Source organism: Tupaia chinensis, unplaced genomic scaffold (genome assembly GCF_000334495.1).
Source record: "Tupaia chinensis unplaced genomic scaffold, TupChi_1.0 Scaffold141530_1, whole genome shotgun sequence".
Taxonomy (NCBI): domain Eukaryota; kingdom Metazoa; phylum Chordata; class Mammalia; order Scandentia; family Tupaiidae; genus Tupaia; species Tupaia belangeri.
The window spans coordinates 1,271,589-1,284,075 of NW_006201391.1; the positions used below are offsets into that span (position 1 = coordinate 1,271,589).

The 12,487-nt window shown below is 43.4% G+C and overlaps 1 protein-coding gene across 3 annotated transcripts in view; it reads left to right on the forward strand.

Annotated features, from left to right (window-relative positions):
• ERC1 (ELKS/RAB6-interacting/CAST family member 1) overlaps positions 1 to 12,487 on the forward strand; it is a 501,445-nt gene that overhangs the window by 55,864 nt on the left and 433,094 nt on the right. For all 3 annotated transcript variants that reach the window (XM_027766230.1, XM_027766231.1, XM_027766232.1), the window contains exon 2: positions 3,543 to 3,959. In XM_027766230.1, coding sequence (XP_027622031.1) covers positions 3,543 to 3,959 — 417 coding nt within the window. The remainder of the gene's footprint in view (positions 1 to 3,542; positions 3,960 to 12,487) is intronic.

Genomic DNA, 12,487 nt, shown 5'->3' on the forward strand with positions numbered 1-12,487 from the left:
GCCACAATCCCTTCTCCTCCATGCTCCTCTCGGGATCTTGGGCACGCACGCACATGAACTCGTCGTGAGTTTTAAGCCACCGGGTCCGGGATGCGAACCACGGTCGATTATGTGGGAGTCCAGCAACATAGCCATTACGCTAACTGCTGGTTCCTCTTACTGTAGGAGATTTAAACAATACCAAAAACCATAAAGACGGGCAGCTGACCCCTTTGCCTGGTGGTTAAGGGAGCCAGATCCCCCGTGGCTGACTGTGGTTTAACTCCTGGGACCAGTGGCTTGAAAACATGCCAGGAAAACCAGCAGATGGTGTGATGGTTATTTTGCTGGACTCCCACATGACCTAGAGGCTTAAAACTCATGCCAGGCATGTGTGCGCGTGTGTCCAAAATCCTGAGAGGAGAATGGAGAAGAGATTGCAGCATGGCCATCCCTCCCATGGGGGGTGATTTCTCGCTTTCTGTCTGTCTGGTGAGCTCACATGCCCTATATCAAAAATCTATTAAAAAAAACAATGCCAAGGGACCAGCAGTTAGCATAATGGCTATGTTGCTGGACTCCCACGTAGTCGCCCATGGTTCGAGTCCCGGACGCCAGGCGTGTGTCCGTGCCCAAGATCCTGAGAGGAGAATGGAGGAGAAGGGATTGCGGCGGGGCCATCCCCCCTGGGGGGTGATTTCTTGCTTTTTGTCTCTCTGTCTCTCTCTGGCGAGCGCACACGCCCTATAGCAAAAATCTCTCCAAAAAAAGAAAAAAAAAACAACAACCAACAATGCCAGGTATGTGTGCCCCATGTCCCGACAGGATGGAGAAACAGATAGGATTGTGGCATGACCATGCCCCTTTGGGGGGGTGCTCTCTCCCTTCTCACTCTGAAAATTGTCGAAAAATACAGAGCCAGCCACGGTGGCATAGTGGTAGTGTGACGCTCTGTGATGCTGGCCCCACGTGAGAGGGTCCCATGTTGGTGTCGTAGGGTCCCCGGTACATACTAGGCATGCATGTGCACTCATGGTCCAGGCCACCTGAGGCTGGGGGTTGATTGTGGAGGGAAGACGCTGTTGCAGATGCCTCTCTTTGTCGTTTCCATGTAATAAATAAGTAAACTTTAAAAAAGTTAGAATTGAATATTGTCTTATATTCGCTGTTGTATAATCTACTTTTTACCTTTATAAACATAACTTTTATGATGATAATTTTTAATCAGTGCATATAAATTTAGTTTGTTATTTTTAATTGATGCATAGTATTAAATTGTGTGGACATTTCTTATTTACTCCATCATCTATTGACTTTCATTTAGAGAGTTTCTAATTTGCCACTGTTATAAACAGTAATGAGTTATCTTTGTATATACATCTTTGCATACTTGCTAAATCATTTCCTTGAGTGTTTATTATGCTGTTTATATTTATAGCCTGCTAGATTTTTTTTTTTTTTTTGAGAGCTTTTTGCTATAGGGCACGTGCACTCTCCAGAAAGACAGAGAAAGACAGAAAGCGAGAAATCACCCCCCAGGGGGCATGGCCACAACTCAATCCTTTCTCCTCCATTTTCCTCTCAGGATCTTGGGCACGCATGCACATGCGCCCGGTGAGTTTAAGCCACTGGGCCCAGGACTCAAACCACGGTCAACTACGTGGGAGTCCAGCGACATAGCCATTATGCCAACTGCTGGTCCCAGCCTGGCAGACTTGTTAACCAGTGTGTTTCTAACACATCAGACAGATTTGGTATTACCAACTCCATGGAAAAGTAGTGCAGGCGTTTTTACCTTCGTTGTAACCATGAGGAGCCTGGAATCCGGAAGGGTGGTGAGTCTGAGTTTCATAGCTCGGAAGTGAGAGCTGGAGCAGAAACCTGCGTCTCTGGCCACGGTTTAATGCTCTTTGCAGCACTGTGGAACACTGCCAGACCCCGATACAGGGACGAAAGCTCTTCATTGTTTCCTCATTCCTAAAAATAAAACTATCTCCATAACAGCCTTTTGGAATTTTTTATATAATACGCTGGACTTACCCGTTCAGATTAAAGGCTCAGATACCTTCATTAGGGATAAAGCTAAACAAACACGTTAGTGGTTTATCTGCACCAACACCGTCAGTTAATTACCCGTGTTGTGCTGTCTTTCCTATATGCACAGCTCACACACTCTGTCTCTCTAAGCTCGCAGTTACGCTGGTGTCTTCGTGTCGTTCTAGTCCCAGTGGGTAGCAAGGGTTGTCACTCTGTGATCCTGGATGTTACCTGACCTCTCAGGCCTCGTCTCCTCATCAGTAGTACTGTAGTAACGGTGCCCATGTAGGGCATCTAAAACAGTCGAGTACACAGAACCAGAGTGCGAGGGTGGCTGCCGGGGCTGGGGAGGGGTAGGGGCGTGGAGAGTAGCTCATCGCTGAGCCTGAACTTCTAGTTAAGATGAGTGAGCGCTAAAGAGAGATCTGATGTACAGAACTGCATCTGTAGTCAACACTAAGGGATTGCACACTTAGGAGTTGGTTAGGGTAGATTTCACGTTAAGTGTTTTACCATAGTAATGATAATATAATAAAGTGTAGGGCAGCCGTTGTGGTGCGGAGGTAACAGTGTTCTGTGGTGCTTAAGCCATGTGGAGAAGTCCTGGGTTTGTGCCCTGAGGTGTCCCCGTACTTGCCGGGTGTGTGTGGACATGTGTGCTTGCATGCCCTCAATCTTGTCTGGCTGAGGCCGTGGTGAACCATGGCGTGAAACTGTTGGGCTGCACACCTACATTTTTTCCTCTCTCTCTCTCAAGACAGAAATCAACTTTTTAAGAAGTACATTGTCATAATGGAGACCACATTAATTCACATATAAAAAGTACTTGGCAAGTCTGTCACATATAAACCACTCATTTAATTTTAATATTTCCATATCACTGTTTTTTAGTGAAATTTTTTTGAATGAACATGTTCATATTCCTGTAGATTTCTCCTGTCTTCTTCCTCCTCTCAAATTTAGTTTCTGGTGTAAATGTCTTCTATTAATTTTTAAAGCCTATTTTTTAGTTTCATATGACACACACACACACACACACACACACACACTCACTCGCACACGGGGACCTGGGCCAGGGTCTTTCCACACTGTGATCTCCCCTAGCCTTCCAGCCAGCAGGATCATGGGTATACTTGGTGTGCGCAGGCCACCCTGGGGTCCCAACTGGCCTTGCCGTGTGGCCCCAGCCATGTGCAGTGGTGCCTTGCTGCCATGCCACGGTGGCTGGACAGCCCTTCTGTTAATTTTGAACAGGGTCTTTATCTTATCACGGCTTATGTGACGCGAGAAGCTGCCACTTGCCTTGCTTTCTGTTGGTAATAAATAAACAAAGATAAAGTACTGACATTTTACCAGTTGTATCAATCATTTTTAAAGAAGCTGTAAAGCAGAGTCAGGTAAATCCCAGGTGCCGAATGCAGATGTCTGAGAGCCCGTGCAGCTATTTTTGACCCCTCCAGTCTGCTCTATTTTCGTTACTGGAGGAGGAAAGCTGATTTGGGGTTTTCTTTCTGTCTTGGCTGTAGCACATGCAGATGACGATCCAGGCTCTCCAGGATGAACTGCGGATCCAGAGGGACCTGAACCAGCTGTTCCAGCAGGACAGCAGCAGTAGGCCTGGGGACCCCTGCGTGGCAGAGCTGACGGAGGAGAACTTCCAGAGGCTGCACGCCGAGCACGAGCGGCAGGCCAAGGAGCTGTTTCTGCTCCGGAAGACTCTGGAGGAGATGGAACTGCGCATCGAGACCCAGAAGCAAACCCTGAATGCTCGGGATGAATCCATCAAGAAGCTTCTGGAGATGCTGCAGAGCAAAGGACTCTCTGCCAAGGCTACTGAGGAAGACCATGAGAGAACGAGGCGGCTGGCAGAGGCAGAGATGCACGTCCACCACCTAGAAAGCCTTTTGGAACAGAAGGAAAAGGAGAACAATATGTTGAGAGAGGTGAGCGACTCGTTTTAGTTACGATTAATTGATTGTCTTTGTTTTCCTGACTAATCGGCATTTCACCGGCTCATGAATTCATGTGCTCTGTACCGGTGAAGGGATTTTGTCTTGTGTGCGGAAGTGCTGCACTGATTTCTGCTCTGGTGTGTTCTCTTGTACGGCGTGATGGCATCTGTATGTGTGCAGGCCTGGTAAGTTGCTGGGTCTTTCCAGGCCCCACTCTGGATGTCTGTAGGCTCATGTGCTAGACGGGAACAGGTTTGTTACTCCTTTCTAGAATTATCCATAGAGACATTGCAGCAAAAACCACACCCAGAGTAGCTACCGATTGCTCACTTTTAAAATAGGAGTAAGAGAAAAGCAGTTACCTCCATTTACATGTGTTCATCAAGTCCTTGGCCACTACAATGGATGTTTGCCCTGTGGTTTCCATGGGAACCGTTGCCTTGCTGTAAAAGGTCTGTGATAAGATTTTTGCTACCATGGTGGCACAGATAGAAAGAGTGACATAGAGACACATTGTCATTTAGTTTTGGAGTGTAAACGCAGACTTCAGCTGACCTCTGACTAGTGATGATTTTTCACTTTTCTGGATGGTGTTCCATTTTTAAAAAGCATAGAAGAATTCATCTTATACTAAGTTTTAGAAATGAATAGCTACAATAACTTTTCTGTATTTGATCATACTTCAGATAACTTTCATATTTGGCTAAGGGAAAAAAAAATTCCTAAATTGTGTTAGTACAAGTCTGAATTTTTAAAAATTCTGTGTGAGGAAGGAGGCTTAAAAAGTGACATATTCTGCAAAACACTAATTTTGAAAAGCAGTTCTAAATGTGTAGGTTGTTCTGTAATTTCTCATTTGGTAAAATATCAGAAATATTTATAGTGAAGCATTTTTATTTTTGAAGAACTTCATTTTTCTTTCTTTTTTTGAAGAGAGGTTTTTGGTATAGGGCATGTGTGCTCACCAGAAAGACAGAGAGAGACAGAGAGAGCCATGCTGCAATCCCTTCTCCATTCTCCTCTCAGGAATTTGGTCACGCACACACATGCGCCCAGCATGAGTTTAGGCTGCCAGGTCCAGGACTCAGACCGTGGTCAGCTACCTGGGAGTCCAGCAATGTAACCATTACGCCATCTGCCGGTCCCATGAACTTCATTTTCCTTAAAGACATGATTTTATCACACAGGAAATTCATTGTAGTTGATCATAGTGAAATTAAAAAATACATTTGCAAAAACGTGATGCGGCGCTCAGCAGGCTGGGCCACACAGCAAGTCCCAGATTGGGTTCTGGAGGCCTCGAGCACACGGTCACATTCAGTGCCCATGACCAGGGCTGGCTGAACCAGGGGAGGTTACGGCATCCAGACCCTGTGGGGATTGGGCGTACGCTCCGTCTCTCTGTCTCGTTTGTTCATAGAAGAAATAATTAAACTCAAAAAGGTAATGATAATAAAATAGAAAATTTATGCTGTTACAAAATTTAGATGAATGTGGTCTCTCTCAAAACATTTTTTTTTTTTTAAAGTTTCTTCATTTATGAGAGAGGGGGGTCATACAGACAGACGAGCACTGCCACCCGTCAGCTGGCCCAGGGCTGTGGCGTGTCTGTACCTGGTATGGTCAAGGAGGTGTCTGGGCTAAAACCCAGACTTCCCACATGGGTCAGCCTTGCAGAGCGTGTTACTGCTGTGCCACCTCCCAGTTCCCGCAAAGTACCTTACCGTACAGCACTCACCTGCTCCGGGACCTCAGTGGGCCCCAGTAACGGGAATGTGAGGGCAAGACTACAGATACAGTGGGTTGCTGTATGGTACCACAAACCATAGCTGGCTGGGACCTGTGGCTGGTGCAGCTGAAAAACTGATTCTTAAATTATCTAAACATAACAAATTTAAATTAAACCTAATCAAGTTTAATTAAATTGAAATTTGTTCACATGAAACTACTGTGTTAGTATGGTTATGTATAATTAATGTCACCTGCTTTTCTTAGTAATTTGTCTTGACTATTTTCTGTCATACAAAAATGTAGACTTTTATAATTTCAAATGACTTTATAATATTCCATTGCATTTATTTGAAAATTTGGACCATGTTCATTTTCAGTATTGTAAAACTGGGCTGTGCTGAATATTCTTAATCATGTAGCCCTGTACGTTAATTTTTCTCTTTAGGATACCTTCCTAGGAAGGAATGTGCTCAGAGGGCGTGTGTGTATTTTCAGAACTTTGAATAAGCTCATGCCCCAGAGCAGTTGGGCCAGTCCGATCTCCCTGCAGCTTGTACTGTATTCTTATTATTAACTGGCAGCTGAGTATGTCCTGCTTCTCAAACTGCCAGGCCGTACCATTAGAGAGACGCTTGTTAGTCACCGTGTTGTAGTCACATCCTGCCACGTCATATCCAGTTGAGTTTCTATCAGTTTATTTTTATGTATTTATTTATTTTTTTATGTTGTTGCCATAGGGCATGTGTGCTTGCCAGAGAGAGACAGAGAGAGGGAAAGTGAGGAACCACCCCCAGGAGGGATGGCCATGTCACAATCCCTTCTCCTGCTTTCTCTTCTCAGGACTTTTGGGCATGCACATGCACACACTGGTGTGATTTTCAAACTGCTGGGTTGGAGACTTGAACCATCTTGTTGGTCATACAGGAGTCCAGTGCCTGAACTACCACGCCACCTGCTGGCCCCTACCAGGTTATTTTAGATGACTTTATATTGTAATGAGATATTCCAGAGCCTGGCCATAGAACATGAAAACTATATTAGTAACAATGAAATTTGAATGTTAAGTTTTTGCTTTTGTTATAATGAATATTCTAACTTAAGTCAATTCTTTTATGAATTTTTGACGTAATATACTGAATAGCTAATGATTATGGAAAATCTCAGTGTTTTCCTGGTAGGAAACAATCAGAAATATGGTGATTTTTTAGAAAAGTAGTGGACCAAACATGAATTTAAGACTGATTTTCAAAAACAAGCTCTCCACATACCACGTACGTGACATGGGAAGACATACAGCCTTGTCAGTCACACAGGCACACAGCTCCAGCTGCTGATAGTAAGGTAACGTCACGTCACAGGAAACAGTCACACATCCCGCGGGACGTTAGTGAGGGCGGCGGGAAATGACTCCTGCAGAAACAACGTTTAGAATGCTCGTTCTCCTTCCTGTTTCTCCCACTCGCTGTCAAGACGTACCTCAGATTTTATGCCTTCCTTGTGTCGTTTTGAACATATAAATCGTAGTCATCGTATAGTATACTTACATGCATGTTCCTTCTCTGTTCCCTTAATATTCTACATCAGGGATATATATTTTGTCTTGGTTTTGTTCAGGCTGCCGTAACAAAAATACCAGTTATCGCACACAGTTCTGAGGCTGAGAAGGCCCAGGCCCAGGCCCAGGCCCTAGGTCTGCCGAGGACCTGCTTCCTGGTGGAGGCTGAGAAGGTCCTGGCCCCGGCCCCAGGTCTGCTGAGGACCTGCTCCCTGGTGCAGGCTGAGTAGACCCAGGCCCAGGCACAGCAGCTCTGGCGTCTGCTGAGGACCTGCTCCCTGTGCATAGACATGTCATCTTGGTTTGTTCTCACATGATGGGAAAGGACTGGGGGCTCCCCAGGGTCCTTCTGATAAGGGCACCAGTACCCCTTTACTGGGGCCTTTTCATCATAACTTAATGACCTCCCAGAGGCACACCTCCGATTACTATTACATCGGGGACCAGGATTTTAAACTATTTCTTTAGATACAGGATCTAAATCCAGGTGCTAAGTAGGTGCTGTGGTGGTTAGGGAGGCTGCATCCCACATGGCTGACTTTGTGCTTTGAGTCCTGTACCCAGCAACTTGAAAAACCCGCTGGGTGTGTGCATGTGCACTTAAATCTCCAGATGACAGTGGACAAGGGGTTGCACTGGGGTCATCCTCTGGGGGGTGCTTTCTCACTTTCTCTCTCCAAATCTGTCTCCCTCTGATGAGTACGCATGCTCTATAGCAAATTAAAAAAAAAAAATTTGTGTTGCCAGGAAAGTCATGATGCATTTTTTTTTGCATAGAAAAATACATCATGCCTTCCCTAACAACCTAGTAAGTACAATATTAGCAGATAAAATTCAGGATAATATGGCATGACTAAAAGGAGTTTTTTCCAGGAATACCAAGATAATTAATTTATAATACGCAGTTATGATCAGTAATAGGCAAAAGGAAAAAAGAACCTTGTGGTATTTGATGGCTATCCCAAGGACATTAGATAAAATGTTACACGTTTTGACAATTAAGCCAAATAAACTCTTACTAAGATAGGAATTGAACGATAATTTTATAGCATGAATTAAATAGGTAATAGCACAACGAATATGTATTATAAATGAATTTCAAACTAATAGCATCATGCTTATTTGGTGACACATTAGAGGTGCCCATGGGAGTTAGGAAGAGGTCACAGATGGTTTGCTCATGAGGGGCTCAAATTTTCCTAACAGGGTTAGCGTCTCTTACCCACAATGCTTGGGACCAGGAGTGCTTCAGGTTTCAGGTTTTTTGATTTTAGGATATTTGCATATATTTCATGAGATAGGACCCAAGTCTAAATATGAAATTTATTGACATTAAGAATGTGAATAATACCTATGCTCTTTACATATAGCAGGAAGGTGGTTTTATACAGTCTTGTGTTGCAGCATTGTGATTAAGGCCTGTCACGTGAGGGCAGATGCGGTGTTTTCTTCTTCGTGGCATCATGTTTGCACTCAAAAAGTCTTAGATTTTGGAGCATTTTCGATGTTTAGGGGTGCTCAACCTGTGTGTTGTAGATGTAAAAACTAATAGACAGGTGTCATCTTCGCCCAAGTCTGTACCTTTTACTAACAATATAGTTATCATTGCCTAATTTTATTAGTTGTTGTTACTGTGTGTGGGGCTCCATAATAACCATGGTTTCAGGCCTTGAGTGGGGTGTCTTGGAACATATGCTTCGTGGATAAGGGGGCACTGCTCTGTTTTTTTAACCTCTAATACGTATTTGATCCTGAGATAAAAACTGGGTATTATGCTAGAACGCATGGTCTATGTCCTAGAACTTAAAGCTTGTTGGGAGGTGGTAAACTCATAATTATGAGATGAAGTCAATGAATTGGGTGGAGTGCTGTTAATAATTAGGTTGTAGGAGGGGGTATTTAGAAGTAGGGTAAAGTGGGGGCCGGCAGGAAGTGTGGTGGTTAGTTGCTGGGCTCCCACATGGCTGACCATGGTTCGAATCCTGGTTCCGGCGACTTGCTGTCTCACTTTCTCTCTCTCTGCTCTCTGTTGCTCTCTGGTCAAATTAAAAAATATAAATAAGTAAAATTAAGTAGTGCTTTTTAAAAAAGAAACAGGATAAAGTGTCTTTGAGGAGGGACCCGTTTCTTTCTTTCTTTATAAATTAATAAATCTTGCCACAGGGCACATGCATTTGTGTGAGAGAGACAGAGAGAGAAGGTGAGGAAACACTCCCCCACCATGGGGAGTTGCTTTTTTTTAAAGAGAGGATTTTTGCTATAGGGCGCATGAGCTCCCTGGAGAGAGACAGAAAGTGAGAAATCACACCATGGGGGATGGCTGCACTGCAATCTCGTCTCCATTCTCCTCTTGGGATTTTGGACCGTGTGCTCACGTGCCTGGTGTCAATTTGAAGGCTCTGGTCTGGGACTCAAATCATGGTCGGCCATGAGGGAGCCCAGACAATGTAGCCATTACACCATCTGCTGGTCCTGGGGAGGTGCCTTTTTAAGTGGAAATCTGAAGAAAGAGAAGATGCCAGCCCTGCTGTGTCGAGTGGGTAAAATCATTTTATGAAGAAGGGTTGGGACCAGCAGTTAGTGTAATGGCTGTTTCACTGGACTCCCATGTAGTCGACCACAGTTCGAGTCCCGGACCCGGTGGCTTAAACTCACGCCAGGCTCGTGTGCGTGCGTGCCCAGGATCCCGCGAGGAGAACAGAGGAGAAGGGATTGCAGCGTGGCCATCCCCCCTGGGGGGTGATTTCTTGCTTTCTATCTCTCTGTCTCTGTTTGCCTTTCCAGCAAGTGCACGTGCCCTGTAGCAAAAACCTCCCCCCCCCAAAAAAAAAAAAAAAAAAAGTGTTAACAGTTTCAAAGGCCTGAAGGAGTGTGAGCACAGGAGGAAGGGTAGAAGACAAGGCAGGTGATGAGATGAGAAGTCAGAGAGGAAGCCAGACCCGGGCTCATTCATTCCACTTACCAGCTGTATAATTGGGTACCAGGTAAACACTGAGGAGGCAGTGACAGAACAGAACAAATCCAGGCCCTCCGAGGCCAAGCCCCCACCTTCTCGATCCCTGCGCATCAATAGTTACACTCAAAGTGCAAGCAAAAACCACTGCACCGTTTAAACGAGGGAGCGGGGCAATCTGATTTAGCTTTAAGATGTGCTCTGCTTGTGTCGAGGTATATCAGGGAGAGCATGTCAAGAGCCAGAAAGGGAGGCGTGATCTAGGTTAGGTGGGTGGCTGTCGTAGATGTGTGTTATATTAAGCATTGGCAATACTGGGATAGCCACAGGTTTTAGTATTCACTAGGTTATTGTCCAGCTTTTAAAAAAACAGGCATTTCTTCAGTTCTGAGACTCCCAGTGTTTCCTATTTTAACACTATGAATTGTTTTGTCTTATTATTTATTTAAATTTATTTATTTACATTCATTCACTGTACATCATTACAGCATACAAAATGATATTTCCCATCCAGAATACACTGTATATTGGCTCAATCAAGCACATCAACATACGTGTTATCAACAAATAATTTTCTATTTCTTATTTCTTGTATATTTTGCTTTTTTTTTTTTGTCATCCTTGATTCCCTATCCCTCACCCTCTGCCGTGTCCCACCCTCCTCCCACACTGTCTGGTATACATGGTTGCTTTCTATACCTTCCCCCCCATTTAATTGGTTTGCTAATGAACTTAATTAGTCTGAATATTTCCAATAGCAAGCGCAGCTGATATATACATACACATGAACATAAGTCTGACTTTGGGCATAAACCTCAGTGAGTAGAATGAACATACTATAAAGTAGCACCTAGCTGGGGCTATATAGCTTACTGCAGTCATCAAATATGCATTTTTAAAATTTAATGAAAACAGTTTTCGTGAAAACAGTTTTCGTGTATTTTTTTTCTCCTGAAACTTTTTTTTAAACTAATTTATATTCATCCCCTAAGCATCATCACAACATACCAAATGTAGTTTCCCACCTAGAGTAAACTGCATAGTGGCTTAATCATGCATGTTATCATCAATAATTTTCCATTTCTAGTTATATACATATGTGTGTGTGTCTGTGTGTGTGTGTGTATATATTTACCCCATGGCTGACCCTCTGTTCTTTCCCACCCTCTTATTACACTATCTCTGCTGTTTACAGTTGTCTTCAATTCCTTTTCCCCCCACATTTTGTTGATCACACAATTTCATAAGTAATCTAACTACTTTGAATAGCAAGTTCAGCTGGTAATTTCAAGAAAAACAGTTTTGAACTGGTAAGGAAATTTCCTTGAAACTTAAGGCCTAGAAACAAGTTAGTATTCTGTTCAAATAGTAGGTACATGAATCTATTGACAGCTCAAGATAGGACAAAAATCCTTAAAACCAGACAACAAAGCCTAGAAGAAAAGCAGCAATATTTTAGTCAAGTCACAGAATGCTGTTTCACCAGTTCAGTTTCATGTACTTAATCTATCTCCTGTTGTGGTTTGATCTTTCTGATTGAGTTCTGGGATATAATATTCAACTCCAGACTTGTCCCTACAATTAAGTTGCCCATTTTCTTAGTTTTTGAACTCTTATTTCTGTGTGTCGGCATTTAATTTTTCTGACATAGCACTCCCTTAAGAACTTCTTTGAAATCTGGTCTGGTGCTGGTAAATTCTTTCAGGTTTTGTTTATCTGGGAATATTCATGTCTTTTCTTCCCAAATGAATTATAATCTTGCTGGGTACAGAATTCTCAGTTGAAATTGCTTTTCCCTTAATACTTTGAATATATTTTCCCATTCTTTCCTCGCTCGCATTGTTTCCGATGAGAGGTCTGCTGTTAGCCTGATGGGATATCCTTTGTAGGTAACTTGCCATTTTTCTCTTGCCAATCTGAGTATCTTGTCTTTGTGGTTTTGGTCAACCTGGCTATAATGTGTCTTGGAGAATATCATGGACTGATTCTATTTGGGGTCCTTTGTATTTCTTGGGACTAGATCTTTGAGTGCCTCTCTAGGTTTGGAATGTTTTCTTGCAGGATTTCATGGAATAGATTATCAATGCCCTTATGAGTCTCTTTGCCTTCTGGGATGCCTATTATGCAGATGTTTGGAGTTTGATGGTATCTAGTACTTCTCGTATATTATTCTCAAATTTTTGAGCCATTTTCTCAGTCTTCGTGGTGGATTTTTCTAGGCCAGCAATTTTCTCTTCTACATCTGAGATTCTATTTTCTGTATGATCTAGTCTGCTTTTA